Source organism: Labrus mixtus, chromosome 15 (genome assembly GCF_963584025.1).
Source record: "Labrus mixtus chromosome 15, fLabMix1.1, whole genome shotgun sequence".
Classification (NCBI taxonomy): Eukaryota; Metazoa; Chordata; class Actinopteri; order Labriformes; family Labridae; genus Labrus; species Labrus mixtus.
The window spans coordinates 22,945,245-22,961,749 of record NC_083626.1 but is presented as its reverse complement, the minus strand read 5'-3'; the positions used below and the strand labels follow the sequence as shown (position 1 = coordinate 22,961,749).

At 42.1% G+C, this 16,505-nt stretch overlaps 1 protein-coding gene across 1 annotated transcript in view; it reads left to right on the top strand.

Moving 5' to 3' along the window:
- LOC132989849 (membrane-associated guanylate kinase, WW and PDZ domain-containing protein 3) overlaps nucleotides 1-16,505 on the top strand; it is a 47,839-nt gene that overhangs the window by 22,498 nt on the left and 8,836 nt on the right. The window contains exons 4-12 of the mRNA XM_061057751.1: nucleotides 1,343-1,462; nucleotides 3,490-3,663; nucleotides 5,746-5,941; nucleotides 7,226-7,296; nucleotides 8,397-8,558; nucleotides 9,703-10,228; nucleotides 10,997-11,561; nucleotides 12,272-12,335; nucleotides 12,439-12,852. Of these exons, the coding sequence (XP_060913734.1) occupies nucleotides 1,343-1,462; nucleotides 3,490-3,663; nucleotides 5,746-5,941; nucleotides 7,226-7,296; nucleotides 8,397-8,558; nucleotides 9,703-10,228; nucleotides 10,997-11,561; nucleotides 12,272-12,335; nucleotides 12,439-12,852 (2,292 nt within the window). The remainder of the gene's footprint in view (nucleotides 1-1,342; nucleotides 1,463-3,489; nucleotides 3,664-5,745; nucleotides 5,942-7,225; nucleotides 7,297-8,396; nucleotides 8,559-9,702; nucleotides 10,229-10,996; nucleotides 11,562-12,271; nucleotides 12,336-12,438; nucleotides 12,853-16,505) is intronic.

Genomic DNA, 16,505 nt, shown 5'->3' with positions numbered 1-16,505 from the left:
CACATATAATACATATATATATATACAGGTTTCTTTGTGATTTTTGATGAGGCCATATCATAACCTTTACTAATAAAGACCTTGAAACGTGCCTTCGGCCTTGGCTGTTTTATAAAACAATATATAAAGAGGAGAGTCGGAGTTAGCACAACAAAAATGGCATTACAACTGTAGCTGTAATCGGAAGCAAGTGTCTCATCGTCTGCGGCTTACTGGGACTCAGACTGTACATTAAACACACTTTGTGCTACAGAGAGAAGAGGTCAGACTGTGCCATGCCCTCATGCTCTCTAATATTTGTGTTTCCAGTACTCTGTGTGTGTGTGTGTGTGTGTGTGTGTGTGTGTTGTGTGTGTGTCTGCATGCATGCTCTTCACTGTCCTGCATGTGTCATTGTGGCTGCGAGAGCGGCTCCCAGGACGGCAGTGCATTAATCATGGGTTTTATAGGGTAGCTGGGTGTGACTCCCTCCTGCCAGCTCCACACTGACATCACATGTGGTCCTCAAGGAGAAGGACACAGATTCGTCCTTAGTTTGGGCTCGGGTGTGATTCCGTCTTGGGAAAGAAATTGCTTGTCTCAAGGTCAGACAGGGTGTCTTGTAGCTTAATCAGTTCTTTGAAGATGTGATGTGTTTCTCACCACATGCCTGCACATGAATTTAATGGTTTCTTCTGTGATTCTGTAACGATGGGACACTCTTTTTTTTTTTTTGCTGTGCTTTCGACTCCCAGCTCTCATCCGGGGCCAAGGTCAATGTGAATCAATTATGATGACACACCATTGATCATCCAAGTGCTCCATCTTTGCGATGGTGATAGAAAGACTTTAGGACTTTCACAGCGCCTCATTAATGATTAATTCTGTTCTCATTGATCTGTTCGTAATAAAGAAGGCCGGCATGGTAAATGGCTGCTTTCATCATTGTGCTCTTCAAAACAAAGGGCAGAGTTTGGTTTGTGGGTGGATGCTCTGTTGCTCTGGGACTGAATTAACATCAACAGCAAAATGCTGCGAATAAAAAGGTCACTTGTAAAAGTTGTTATTATCACTCAATGTTCGTGTTTGAGCTTCTTTCAAAGATTGCTTTAATAAGCTTTAATAAAAGCAGGAATAGATCCCATTAGTTTCTACCTTTTGTTTGTTGTCAATTTGTCAAACTAATTAAATATGAAGACTTATGTGCTGAGTTGTTGTTTTGTTGAACTCTGATTAATGAGCCCTTATGATACAAAAATGGTCTTGACTAATTGACTTATCATCAACATTAGAGCTAGCATTATCTCCAGCCTGCATTACTCTGATGTATGACATAAGTATTTCCTGTGGTCTCTTCTCTCAGGTACAACCAGACGGCCCAGAGATGGGGAAATCTCAGGAGTAGACTACAACTTTGTCTCCATTGAGGAGTTCTTCTCCTTGGAGGAGGCAGGAGCGCTGCTTGAGAGTGGGAAGTTCAAAGGTGAGGTTTTAACTTGTTGGATCTTTTCAACTTAAGCTGTGTTTCCACCGCGGGAACTTTCCCAAGGGACTAGGAACTTAAGAGAAACTCAGCTGGTTACAATAAGGAACCAGTATCTAACTTAAATTCTGTCAACAATATTTTAACCCCCCTAAAAGTACAGGCCGCAGTTCTTATCATCTGTGGTTGGTGGTGTTTTGCAGCATTGTATTTTGGCCCCTTTTTTCTCTGGAAGAAGAGGAACGTTGGGGTCTGTATTTGTTTTGACCAGAGAAGGGAGGCGGTTTTAAGGCACGTTTTTGCACACCCCTCGCTCGGCTGCCAGGCAAATCTCAAACCAAACAGGTGTTGCAGCAATGGAAGCGGGGGCGAGTGAACTAGTTCAGATATAACTCATTCTGCCCGACCTAAAAAGCTTCTGCATTTTACTAATAAGCTCCACGGGCAGAAACGTGGTAAAACTAGGATAAATATTGGAGATGCTTTTGAAAAATGGAGAGAGGTTAGAACACAGAAAGGTTTCAAGACTGATGCAGAGCTGGCTAAACACTGAAGCTTCCGTGTCCCCGACATGGCAAACTGTGTACACATCGTCTCTAGGGAGGACAGCTCTCTCCTATGTTTTGAATTTGGACTGCAGTACCACTTTTAAACACTGAGTGTCAGAGTTACATATTGCTCCTTTAACTAATAGTTAAGAAGACAAACAAGCTTGTCTATCAAAACTGTTCATTTTTGGATATTTACCTTACTTATTATATATTCATGGTTGTTGCTGCTTATAAATAACACTGACATGTTTTGTTGTGATAAATGAGGATTACACAGATCATAAAAGGACAGCCACCTCACTGCATGCATATGAATGCCATCAGGTATTACCCAGCCTGTATCTACTCAGCAGACTCCTCCTCCATTAAGGGTCACAGTGCTGCGTCTGATTAAAAGCCTCCATACATTAGCATCCATAATTTATAAGAGTTTAATGGGAGCAATGAATGTCATCCCCGCTTGCCGTACATGTGACATTGACGGGCACATCTCTGCAGCATAGCAATCGGAGGTTTCTGCAGCATTGTCCCTTCAGTCGCCTGCAGAAACGGCAGAAAATGGTGACGGCTGGTGACCTTGTTGTTGGGTTCACTAATCTAATGTTTCCCCCCAACCCATTGAGCCAAATGGAGGGGCAGAGGTAATTTAATTTGTTCTTTGGTAGCTGGAGCAGATGGTTAGGACGGAGAATATAGAACACATACAGAGGATGATCTCAGGGGATACATAATGCACATACATACAAATGTGTGTGTTGTGACATGAACCCATTCTGCTGCAGAATATCTGAATATAAAGTTTTTATTTACATGTTGAAGCAGGCTTTGTTCTATTACCTGCAACCATTAGATTCATGTTATGGGATTTCATTCATAACACAGACATTTATTTTTTTTCTGTATCAGTTATGACATATTCTTTCAAGAAAATGCCGTTTCACCCAGTTGATGTTTTTTATTTATTTAATTTTTTTTTATCATATACATGTTAACAATGTTAAATAAAAATTGAATACAGTCATATTACAAAATATTGTCCACTTGATCAGCTGAATGTTTGCAGCACTTTTAATCCAAGACAGATTTCCCCAAAGGGACAATAAAGTGTATTATATCGTATCTTATTGTATCTTATCTTATCTTATTGTCTCTTCAATCCATCTTTTGTTTTTTTGCTTTACAGTAAAATTGTGATTGTAATCAAAAGGGAACATGGGGTTGTTCAACATGTGTTTTTCCATGGTATCAAAGGAGATACACTTTTATATACACACACGTATATGTAACTAATGTGAACAGATTAACAAATAGACAGGTGATTTAAATGAATTATTTCAACTTCTCCCAAAAATGATTCTCATTAGGTGTTCTGAAGCCTCAATAAAATGTGATTTGTTCCAATCGAAAGAATTCATAAACTACCCCGTACTGGAGTTCCATTTTAAGATGCTGTTCTCCTTTCCTTCTCGGTCTCAGGGAATTACTACGGCACCCCTCGGCCTGTTCACATCAGCCCAGAGAGCCCCCCCATCACCTACCAGGAACACCGCAACCTGCTCAGAAACTTCCGCACACGCAGCAAATCGCTCAGCAACCTGGAGAAGGCTGCAGAGGAGGGCGAGAACAGTGAGGAGGACTTGGGCCTGTCAGGCAAGTATCCCTACAACTGTTGTGCATATGACAGCATGTGTGGACAAGGTCAAGAATGTGAAGCTGAAGGGAAAATAAGAGCGGATCGATAGCTAACAGCATCATAAGAAGAGTATTGTTGTTTTTCAGACAGAAGAAAACGTGTCTGTTAAACTCTGCACAGCAGCCAGCAGCTAAATACTGCATTGTCCCCCTAGCTATAGCTTCAGTCTTTGATACCCAGATTAATCAATCATCTGCACGATTAGCATGCTCTAAACTCTCACAGGGGCTGTGGCCTCATTGATCGCTGGATCGCTTCCAAGGGAAGGTCAGACTGCCTTAGGTCGAGCAGGCAAGAAGGTAAGGAGATAGGCGAGGATGCACCCAGGGAGGTCATTTAAAAAGGATGCTGCGAAGGTGATTTAAAACACATAACACTAATTACCAACATTTAGTAGATATAGATGTAATTCTCTGTAATATGCATCATTTCATCATTCATTAAAGAAGTGCCTGATTACTCAGTTTGCCAGACGAGATTCATATCAACTGATCAAAAGAACTCATCTGAAAAGTTCTGTAACTAACAATAATGTTCACTGTGTATTAGTCTGTCAGCCATTGTCTTTATTATAATATGATGGGAACTGTAAAATAAATAGTTTGATCAAAGCCCAAGATGTCACCATTAAATGTCTTTATCATCAATCTGAAGATATCCAATTTACTGTTATAATGGAGCTTAACTGATTCACCTAAATAGTTTTTGATTTATATTATTATGTATAAATGTTTGCAATGTTGCAGCTTTAGGGTGACAATGGCTCCAACAGGGCTCCTTAGAAACTTTTTGTATTTGCTCAGAAACTAAATGTTGGAAACCAGCACTATTTAGAAGCAAGACAGGGCTGCTTATTTGAATAGATAAAGCCCTTTACAGAGCAATAAAACTAAATAAAAGACACATAACTATATTTAAAAGGAGTAAAAGCTTTACGATTCTTTAAAACCAATCGTTTAAATTAATTAAAAAAACATGCATGGTATAAAGTAGATTTAAATATCTTCATATAGGAAATGTATGTTGTCTTAAAGGTTTATTTTGGGCTTTATGCCTTTCTTTAGAGATAGGACAGTGGACAGAGTCAGAGATCGGGGAAAGGGAGAGAGAGTGGCAGGAATGACATGGCAGGAAAGGATCCAGCTAATGGACAGCCAATAACTGTTCATCAACTAGCAAATCAACTGGTTTCAAATTAGTAGTACCTACAAAAATGTACTTTCCAACATTGTTCACCAAGTCATCTGTGCAGACAAAATCATGGCTGTGTTGAGTTTGAGAGTTGGAAAAAATGAGGCAACAATAAACTAGAACACAGCTGAACAGTAGGAGAGTTTGAGATTAGATAGGAACGGCCAGCCATCGCCCCATCGACACAGGGTGATTGTGGCAGCAGGTAGGGAAAGATTTAGGCAAGGTGGAGGCAGGGAGCCAGAATGATACACAGGATAAGAGCGAGGCGGAAATGTGTGGGAGGTTATAAACACAGGAAGGCGACAGATCCAGATAGTGCTCCAAACAGGCAGGTAGGGCAGCAGGCAGCCTGAACTAGGGGGGGGGGGGGGGGATTTGAATGCGGGATGCAGGCAGGATGGAGTTTAAGAGAGAGCCATCCAACACCCTGCCCTTTGCTGAGTCATCTTACTGAAGTGATACTGTGTGGGTGGAGGGCTTCGGCAGCACTTGTCGTGCAGCAGGACTCGGGACGCCTCGTGCGGTGTCCGACATCTCTCAGATCCATGCAGGGGCTCACAGCTGAAGGACAGCTACAAGGACAGCTAGGCAAAAAATATGCTTATTTTTCTTGTGCTGGTGGAGTGGCATGCATGGTGACACGCTCTGCCTCCTTAGAGGGATCACAAAGCACCAGCCGAGATGCTGACCTCAGGTCTTTTTGCCCGACAGTCCTCCCAGTGGAATCGCTGCCATCTAGTCGTTAAAGATTGCAGTAGAAACTTTTTCACCTTCTGCCTTGGGTAAATAATGTATCCCTGTCCAATTTAGATTTCTAACACTCTTTCTTGTGACTTTAATTACAGGAGGCTCTATAGGCATCAGCAGCGGGGTCCCACACAGCCATCGGTCCCCCCGAAGGCCCAGGACGGCCAGCGGCGGGGATGGTCGTGTCGTAGAGAACGGGATCCTCAGCGGCAGAAGCGGTGCCAGGCTGAGAGGTGTGATGCCTGATCATTGGGAGCTGGCCTTCAGTGACCCAGGAAAGTCTCACCATGTAGAGTGAGTATCAACCTGTTCTTCACAGAGTCCCTAAATGTAGAACGTGAAATGAGAAGGGATTTGCTGTTAAACTTAGCTTAGCATTCAGACTAGAGTTAAGGAAAGAGCTAGCCTGCTTCTGTCTAAAGTTAAAACCTACCTCTAAAAAGTCACAGATTTAACATGTTGTTTCTAGTTAGTGCAAAAACTGAATGTGAAACAACAAGTATGGTTTTTCTGTTAAGCATAGCTTAGCATAAAGGCTTAATATAAGGGGAAAGAGTTAGCCTCACACAGCCTACATGTTGTATCTAGTTTGTTTAAACTCTTCAAAAAACACATTTTAAAACAAGTTTGTTGAAGCAGTCAAGCTTAGCTTAGCATTAGAACTTGAAACAGGGGGAAACAGCTAGCTTGCATGAAGGTTAACGCACCTTTAAAAACTCACAGATCATTTCTTTTAATCGTTGAAACAAGTTAAATGAGAAAAAAAACATGTTTGTTTTAGCGGTCAATCTTAGCTTAGCATAAAGACTTAAAACAGATGTAAACAGCTAGCTTCTGGTTCTGTCTGAAATAAAACCAACCTAAGATTTAAAATGTGAGGCAACATCTCCTCATTTAATGCTACAGTGACAAAAAAAAGTGAGAAGTTGTAGATTTGTGAGTTCTTATGACCAAGTGTCTGTCTCCCACTGAATTGTGTTTCATGTTAGCCTTGACCATACTTTAATTATTTTATTTTTAATGATTAACACTAATTTCAGTTTATCATAACGCCAAGCAGCCAGTACTATGATGCATAACCACATGCCCAAACAATGCCTTTATTCCAACCACAGAGATCACTATTGAAGCGTGAAACACTGTTTCTACAGTATTTGAGGGGGGAAACATGACCTCTTGTAAATGTCATTTTTGGATTGTAAGACAGGCACATAAACAGGGCTTGTTACCTTTTGAAAGGCTAGCTGTTTCTTCTGTTTCTAGTGTTTATGCTAAGCTAAGCTAACTGTCTGATGGCTCCAACTTCAGACTGATGAGTGTCCCACATCACCAGTCACTTTGTTGTCTTCTCATCCAAGTCAACAAAGTGAATCTGCTTGTTCCCGAATTTATAAACCAACGTGCTCTGAACCAAAAAAAAAAAGAGCTTCTCCTTCTCTTATGCAAAGTTGTCTTGACTTTCACTGGCAGGCGTCTCTATTCTGAGTGTGTTGAGTTCCAATGCTGTCGTATCCAATACTATTATGTTTCTGAAGAGGAAGGCTTTTCATTCGCTTTTCCCCCCTTTGTGTTTCCAAGACGCAACCCAAAGAGGACCAGCTGGCAGAGTGCTCGAGCTTCAAGTCGGGAGACCGTCTACAAAAATGAATGTGAGCCTCTTTTTTTTGTTCCCTTCTCTCTCTCTCTCTCTCTCTCTCTCTCTTTCTCTCTCTCTCTCTGGATGTAATTATTTCAACACTAGTGACACATTTAACCGTTGAAGGACCTAAATGAAGCTACATATTTGTCAAGAACGGAAGTAAGAGACAGAGGCAGCTTGTTAGAGTCAAATGAGATGGAATGAGCTTTTTAGCTGAACAGAGACATGTAAGTGATTAAGGCCTAAAGCTCGGAGCTGCTGGCAAAGAGCCAGACTCACTGCTGAGGCTGGCGGGGTCGACACGTGGACAGCATGTGACCGGCAACTTAATTTCATAATTTGGTCACATGATTCTCTGTTAAAAGAACAAGGACATAATCTAGTTTTTGAAGTCTGTATGACATGGCTGATTGCAAACTCTTTGAAACCCATCTGTTAGAGAGCTGTGACTCCAGCTCCTCTCAGTAGAGTGCAGTACACTTCTCTCACCAGCAGAAGGGGATATAATCTTCATTATGGACAGTTGTACCTGCAGGAGAAATGATGGCTGTAATATCTTGAACAAATGGAATCTCAACTACATTTTTAGCATTCAAGAGTGGACAATTTTTTTTTTATATTTCTGCTACTTTAAATTATTTTTACAAAATTAAAAACTGCAGTAAAATTGAGGTACAAATTTGATTTTTTTTTTTAAATAAAAATTGTCCACGGTTTTGAGATGCCAACTAAGAGCAAATTAAGTGGAAAAGATACAGAATTGGATAAATCTAATGGATTATGGGTTTTATTTTAAGGAAAGAGTCTGTAAGGAATGTTTCGTTTAATTCAATAATTCCACAAAACTCTTCAGAGATTGTATGCTGGTCTATTTCTTTTTAACTTTATTTGTTAAAAGCCATCTGGCGACTATTATGCAGTATTCAGACTCTCTCTTTCTTCTCTTTAACTCTCAAAAAACATAAATTCTGTTGGCATTCCTCTCCGTTTGTGTCATAACTCTGATGGTACATTAAGACTTAAAGGCTGTTATGACATGTGTGTATTTTTCCTCAGAGGTAAGCGTCATCACTATCTCACCCTGTCTCTTTATATTTTGGTGACAATTAGGGTTTACAGACCAGCCCTCTGAGCTCAGGGGTTTCCCTGTGCACACACACCTGACAAAGGGCTCCAGAGGGTTCGGGTTTAATATTGTCGGAGGCAGCAGGCCGAGAGAGTTCCTGCAGGTCTACAGCGTTACCTCAAGTGGACCCTCAGCACTCAAGACAGGTACATTTGCAATAAACATAGGGAGACTACTGCATGAAAGGACTATATATACTTGCAGTCCTAGCCGCTAAATGCAGAAGAAGTGGACAAAGACATTAGTTACTAAGAAATAGTACAAGACTTTCCATAGCTGCAGAGAGAGAGCTCTAACTTGGAAATTTTGCAAAACATTTGAATCAGCTGTGTGTTTCAACATCTTATCCCTACTTCTCCATCTCCGCTCTCTGGGATTATACTTCTGTCATCGTCTGATATCCAACAGCAAGTGTGTATCACAATCAGTCCTTAATCCTCAGGGCTAGCACGCCATAATCAAGCTCGTAATCATAACGTGTGCGTATGCAACGGTACACATCAGCACTCACGCACAAAAACCCGGGCATGCAGATATTACCGCTCTATCAAGCCCATGCACCACAGGCTGTCTCTGCAGGGACTGATCTAGTTCATATCTGTTAATAGGCTGGTTTAGAGGGATTTGTTGGTTGGATTAGTCGACGCCCACACAAAACACATGATTGTGTCTCATTTACAAACTACGCTTATCTGCACACTGCTGAAAAAGGCCAGAAGAGTTGAAACAAACACAAATGAAGATGTGAACGTTTTCCTACAAAATTGCAAAAGGGTGATTTTGAAAGCCTGACTCATAAATCTTCTGGAAGATATTATTTTCACCCATGCAGATCTATAACGGATATGTCAGCCTCATAGACGTTTGTAACAGCTCAAACAATACAGAAAACAAATGCTCGCTGTGATTTAGAAGTTGTGTCGTCGCCTAATTTGAACTAAAGAGCGCCCTCCAACTCCGTAGTTTACAATAATCTCCGCACTTTCCATAGCACATGTATCACATCATCGCAGCTGAGCAGACAATCAGCTGCACTAGAATTGGTTAATAGTGTATTATAATGAAAAATAAGGCATTAAAAATAACAATATAGAAATAATCCCCTTCCCCTTGATGTTCTCTTTTGCTTGTGTAGCTCATTAAGAGGTCTCAGTTATAATTTCAGTCTGTTTCATAACCACTCACATGATCCAAAAAATCTCATTTAGGTCAGGCTCTTTTTTTGCTTTAATTATCAAAAAAGAGAAGTGAATAATAAATAGTTTTGTCTGTCTCTGTTGTGTTTATCAGCGGACATCCTCGTGTACATTAATGACGTTTGTGTGCTGGGAGTGTCTCACAAAGAGGTGGTAGAGATGCTCAAGTCAGTGCCTGTGGGTCACACAGTGGATGTCGAGGTCAGTAGAGGGTACCCCATGCTGTACAACCACGACGGCATTCCCAAGCAACCCCCGCCACGGATACTGGACAGCGGAGACTCCATCCTACCACCCACCACCACCCAGCCTCAGCCTCTGCACCAACTACCTCGCCGCCTGACCCCCAGCCCCCAGCCCCAGCACTTTAGTTTCAACGGGGTCCACAGTGACGTGAGCTACATGGAACCAGGCGTGACCTTGGATGCTAACGGAAACGCCATGTCTTTCGCTGTCAGACAACCGCCGTCATACAGACGCTCCAGCGTGAGCAACCCCGCCTCCTCCGTCCCCATGCGCCCCCCTCGTTCCATCAGGGGGTTAGCAAGGCTGCAGTCGTTTGACCCCACGCTCGCCAGCCAGAGTGACAGTGAGGTTGTTTCAGCCATCGGTTCACACAGGTAAAACCTCCACTGTTGAATATTTCATCAAAACATCTTCCAGTTTTTTGAGAGAAAAACAATCTGAAAGTTTACCTGGGATTTTTGAATTTAGGTTGTTTTTGTCCTGATCTTGAGGTTCAGAAAGATACAATGTGAAATTAGCAACTGTATGAGATCCAGATGTGACTCAATGAAAAATTTGATATTACTCAGTGATAATTTATATCATCAATTTATATCATTTATAATTTTCTGGTGTGATGGCATTTTACTTGTTAAATATTTATAGTGAAAATGCCTCAGGGGTATAACTTAAAGCTTGAATTGTTGTATTTAAGATAAAAAAGAAGAAATAAAAAAGAAATCCTTACTACAATTTCCCAAAGTGCATGACTTCAGCTTTCAGCTTTAATGGAAACAACAGTCCAAAGACACTTTATAGAGTGTAAATACATTAGTTAGAAAAGCACATAACCACATTTAAGTTTGTTCATCAAGCAACTGTTTGCCTTTTTGCCTTGAAAATCACTGAAATGTTCATTTATAGCAAAATATCACATTTCTTCCAATACATACAGTTCATCAATTTTTTTAACGACTGTTGAGCTGCGAGTAAAGATCGATTCAACAATAAGTTGATAAAGAGTCAATAATTGTGTCGAACACAATAAGAATTGTGAAATGGATTCATCCCTTAGCATTTCAGCCTCAGAATATCTTTTAAAAAGTCTTACTGTATTAACTTCTGATTTGAACTCATTCAATTGTTTTTCATCTTTTCATCAGGGCTTCAATGATCCGTAACCACAACAATAACTCCCTCTCAACGCCCCAACATTCCCTGCGTTACGGCACGTCCAAGTCTTCCGAGAGCGACCTGTCCACCTGCACCCTGTCAGGGTCCCGCCTGCCCCTCCCTCAGTCCCCGAGAAGGCCCTCGACCTCCCCCGGTGGCCCGCGAAGCGCTCACGCCCACGCCCACGTCTTCAGACCGCAGACCGCCTCGCACCTCAGACCTCCCCCCACACCTGAGAGCCCCCACTACCGCAGCTTCAACGGTTTCCATGGCAACACCAGCCCCACTGCAAGTCCGAGCAGCATGTCCTCTCCCGGAGCGATGAGCATGGGCAGTGGGGTTGGCAGTTTAAGCGGAGGGGAGCTGGTTCCAGTTGCCTTAGCCCAGTGTGAAGGAGATCAAGGGCTGGGCTTCAGCGTGACGGCCGGCGGCCCCGGAGGGAGGATGACTATAGTGAAGAGGGTCTGGGACAGGAAGCAGTGCAACTCCCTGCAGCCAGGGGACGCTATTATCAAGATCAACGGAGCAGATGTTCAGAGCCTTAGCTTTTCACAGGTAGAGGGGGAGCAGAAGGAAGGGAGATCAGTGGAATAAAAACAGTTTAAAGAGTGTTGTTGTTCCAGACCTTGTGATGTCTGATTCCTACTTATTCACCTGGGAGCATGATTTGTTCAGCTTATCTCAACCACTATTTACCTTGTCAGATGGTTCATTATGATTTTCATCATTTGCAAGTATTGTTGGCCTTGAGCAACAAAACTAGTTTTTCAAAAGAAATTAAAATTTAAACCCAAGAAACAATCCTAAACTTTAGGGTAATAATTACATTTTTCATCTTTCCTCACAGAAAAAAAAAACCTTCCTCCTTACCCTGGGGTTAGGACTAAGTTTCAAGATGGTTATTGCCACTCCTGTGGGAGTTAATATTAAATAAAAAATACTTTTAAATATGATAAGATAGACTGTAATAAAAAGTTATACAAAATAAAAATAAGGATGATTGATTAAATCAGTAGATTTTGGGCTTAATATACGTTTAAGACAGAATAGGATAATGGTATTTTGGTAGTTTAATTACTTTTACAAAGTTTACTCCCAAAACTAACAGAATATCTTTTTATTTGATTCCTATTTCTGTGTTTAAACTCCATCTGACAAGCTCCACTGTTCGGGCATTCCCAAACCATGCAGGATATACAAGCATTACTTTGTGCTATTCAGTGAGTCTTAGAAGTTATTGCATGTTTTTTTTTGTTGGTTTACAGGTACAAACAATTCTTCATGAACACACCAGGCAGGCAGAAGTCATCTTGTTGGTCTACAGAGGAGGTAAATTTGCTCACAATCTTTGAAAAGTCAGAGTTTTGTTCCGGACAAACAGGTATCTATGTTGCTAAATTTATCTCACGGTTTGTCTCTGTTTCATTATCAGGCATCTATCATTCAACCGTCTCCCCCGGCTCAATCAGAAGACTCCCTCCGCCTCTGCTCCGCCCCCCTCCTCCACCTGTTGGTTCAGAAAACTCCTCTTTGCTCCCAGACACTCTGCCTGTACCCCGCACTTCCCTCAGCACCCCGCCCTCCCCGGCCAAGATGAGATCCTCTCTGATCCAGAGCACCAGTTTCTTGGAGTCGATTCCAGTGACCCTGACCATGGAGCCCAAAGACTGGATCAACACGGGCCTGGAGGAAGAGGCGGGCGGTGTCACAGTCCCTGATTCAGGTCTGGAGGGTCAGGGTGTTGAACGAACTCGGCCACTCCGAGGGTTTGATGTGGAGCTGAGGAGAAAACCTGGAGAGGGCTTTGGGTTCGTCATTGCCTCTCAGGATGTGGAAAATGGAAAAGGTGGGTCGCTTTGTCACAAATCAAATTACGCAACATCTTTATCAAGTAAAGTGCTGAAAAAGTACTTTTCAAAACTGAAAATCTTTTTTTTTTATAATTTAATCTGAGGAGGCCTAGATGGGCATTACGTGTTAGAAGTTTGACATTTCTGGCCCCCATAGAACCATTTGGTGTCTTGCCCAGGGAAACAGGTTTTATTTGGATGCCCTTGTGGACAAACGTACCATTAAGTAATTACAGATTAAAAAGTGGTAACAATGGCTTCATGCCACTGGATGAGTCATGATGCATCATCAAAAAAAAAAAAAAATAACTCCATAAGTCACAGCCCCCAGCAGAAAAAAAAAAAAGGTCTGGCTCATACCGTCAATAAAACTGCAACATGCATTTGAACACTTCAGTTGTCGTATTAATCAGACAAACAAAATGTTATTCATTTATCTGTGAGTTTGGTTTCCAGCAATTTGTTAAATTAGGAGTTAGTCAAGCTGTTTCCTTATGTTTCCTTTGGCTAAGCTAAGCTTAACAGCAATAGCAAAATTGTTGTTGTAAAGCTTTAGGTTTTGTGGGATTAGAACAAATTTGACATGAAGATTTAAATAAGCTTTTAGAGGGGAGCTTTACCTTCAGAGAGAACCTGGCTAGCATTTCCACTGTTTCCAGTCTTAATGCTAAAGCCAAACATGCTTTTTTTTTTTTTTTTTTTTTAGACTTTTTATGAGGAGTTTTTGTATAAATTAAAGAAACAAGATAAGAAGGTGCTAAGTCAGGGATCTGTTGCAGTTAGTTATCTGACAGAACCGGGCTAGCTGTTTCTCCCTGTTTCCAGTCTCAATACTATTAGCTAAACAGAAATACAGAACTTGTGTTTGTTTTTCCAGACGTTGGTTTTAATGTTTACTGAACAAAATAAGAACTGTGTGTTAAACTATTGAGCTGCAACTATTTGCAGGTTTTGTCCTCATACAGAAAAAGGATAGTTGTTTCTCCCTGTTACAAGTTTTAATGCTAAACTAAGCTAACCATTTTCTGGCCTCAGCTTCTTTTTTTTATTGAAGAGACATTAAATTACCATGAAGCAAATATGCCTATTTACTCCAATGTCAGCCTATTTTTTTTTTTATAACAAGCTAACAAGTGTTACACTTAGCGTGCTCCTTTAATTTAATTGTCGGCTTGTGTGTCCCCAGCTAAATGACCTTTTGTTAGAAGTATCACTTGTATGTCACTGTAAGCTTCTTTATCCGCCCTGACCTGACAGGAGGTTGAGGCTTGTTTATGGTGTCTGGGAACAAATCCTGCCCTTACTAGCTCTTAGTACAGTGCTTATGAATAACAGATTTAACCGCAGCATCCCCATGAGTTATTACCCGCTCTCCACTGCCTTTGTCTTGTATTGGCCGCCCTCTGTTCCAGTTTGATGCAGTTCAATTTGCGTTATGGGCCGAGCGAGCACATGTTTCTCTTTTCATTGGGGGGGGGGGAATTAAGGTTGTAGGTGCACCTGTCTCAGTGGTCCGGAGACTCTCCATCTCCTCTGCTTCCTCATTCTCTTCATATCACTCCTGTCGTGTCACTGGAAGAAGTCGCCTCTGTCTCTCTATTTCTATCCTATATCATTTCCTCTTCACATCTCTCTCTTTCTCTCCTCCTCTCATCACTCTCTCACTCTCCCTCACAAGCTCCCCCCCCCCCCGTCTCCATCTCCCTCTCTCTCTTTCTCTCACCCCTTTACTCTGCAGTAAAAGCATCCAGTCTGTTTTTTCAAAAGATTAAAACTCTCCCTGCCTGTTTCTCTCTTCCTCTCTCTCTTCCTCTCTCTGTCGCTCCCTCCCTCCATACCTCCGCCTTCCACCTACCTCCCGCTCTCTCCATTGCTCTCTGAATGCTTAAGAGAAATGCTACACTGAACGTTTCCCTTGCAGAGGATCAACAGAGGGGACCTATGTTTTAGTTCCTATTGACCGACACGTGAATCTCAACACCTTCACGCTGCCTGAGAAGAGCATAAGGAGTTTTTTTTTTTTTTTTTTTTTTTTTCCGCGCATGCGAATCAAACAGCCATGCTGGAGAGGTTACAGTCTGCTTTGAGAACTGTGAAGGAGTCTAAACGTAATTATTCGCTCCACTTATTCTTTCATGTTTAGTAAGAGAAATGGTTTGGTGCAATGTTTCTTGTTGAGCTTTACGCATGAGCTAAAGGTTGTCATTCTGTGAGGCACTCTGTGAAGTTTGCTTGTGTTGACTCTGCATAGTGAAAGTTAGATCCACAGACTCACATGTTGGGGGTGTCAAATCAATCAAGCTGTTGTTATTTGGATGAAATATTTGTTTACATTTTTTAGTGGATGATTTCTGCAGCAAAAGCAACAGGAACAGAATTTTTAAACATTTTAAATCTATGCAGGCTTAACAGAGCACACGACATGGTGGGATAACGTGGTAAAGATCTGTGTGTCAGAGCCATCTCTGAGCTTCACATGCAGTAACATGAATGACTGACAGATACCTTCAGCAGTGCTGAGTTCAGCATTAACCAACCGGCACACTCCTGCATGAACGATCCTGCTATAGATCAACAGCTCTCTCTCCCTCTCCGGTGTCCGACATGTACGAGGCATCTGCAGGCTGCTGGGGGGGCGTCTGCACCGGCTGATGCATGTGGACTGCAGAGGGGGGGGGGGATTTTTTTTTTTTTTTTTTTTTACGACGGCTAGAAGGGGGGGCTGCTTTCACTCCTGAGCAGTGATCATTGCAGTGTTACAGGCTGCCTGGCCGCAGGGCATACCGCAGCGGGATTACTCTGGACAGGAGAACATGCAGAGCCAGAGGAAAAGACACTAATATAAAGCAGTCCATTTGGATGCATCTGTGTGTGGTTTAAGCTACGTGTGTGTGTGTGTGTGTGTGTGTGTGTGTGTGTGTGTGTGAGAGAGTGTGTGCGTGTGTGGCTGAGTACATCTGTCCAAATCCCTCTGCGTGTGAGTCACTGTGTGTGTGGTTTGGTTCATGTGTCTGCGTGCACAAAATGATGCTGTGTGTGTGTGTTTTTGTGAGCATGGCTTTTGCATGCGTATTCATGTGTTTAGCCACTGCTGATGCCGGAGCGATGTATTATGCATGTTAAGAAGACTATTTGCAAAGCTGCCTTGGCTTTGATTTGACCTGATTGCCGCTTCTGCCTGGGTCACCCAGATTAGGCCTACATTGGAGATGTACTCTGCCTTTTAACGGCAGTGTGACATACATTACATCGCATGTTCCTCGCCCCCGTCAATTACACAATGTAATCTGTTAATAAGCATGCCGTGGCACTTTATTAGAGAGTTCAAAAGAGTATTTTGTTATCTCCCAAAGATGTGGAATGACTCTGTGCCTCAGCTGAATAAGAAACTTGTTCCTGTGTCTGCTGCCTGATGGGTTACGTAAGGCCACCGGCGAGACTCTAGAGGAGCCAGCTGTCACCCAAAGCAGAGCAGAGCATACCCTGAAAGAGGGGTCAGATTGGGAGCAATTGGGAGTTTACTAAGATACAGGAGGAGAAACAGAAGATGGAATTAGATGTCTAAGCAGACGGAGACAGACTGTCCGGCTAAAAACTATAAGAAGCTTTTTAGTTGGAGATTAATGAAGGCAGATTTATTTTTAGGCTG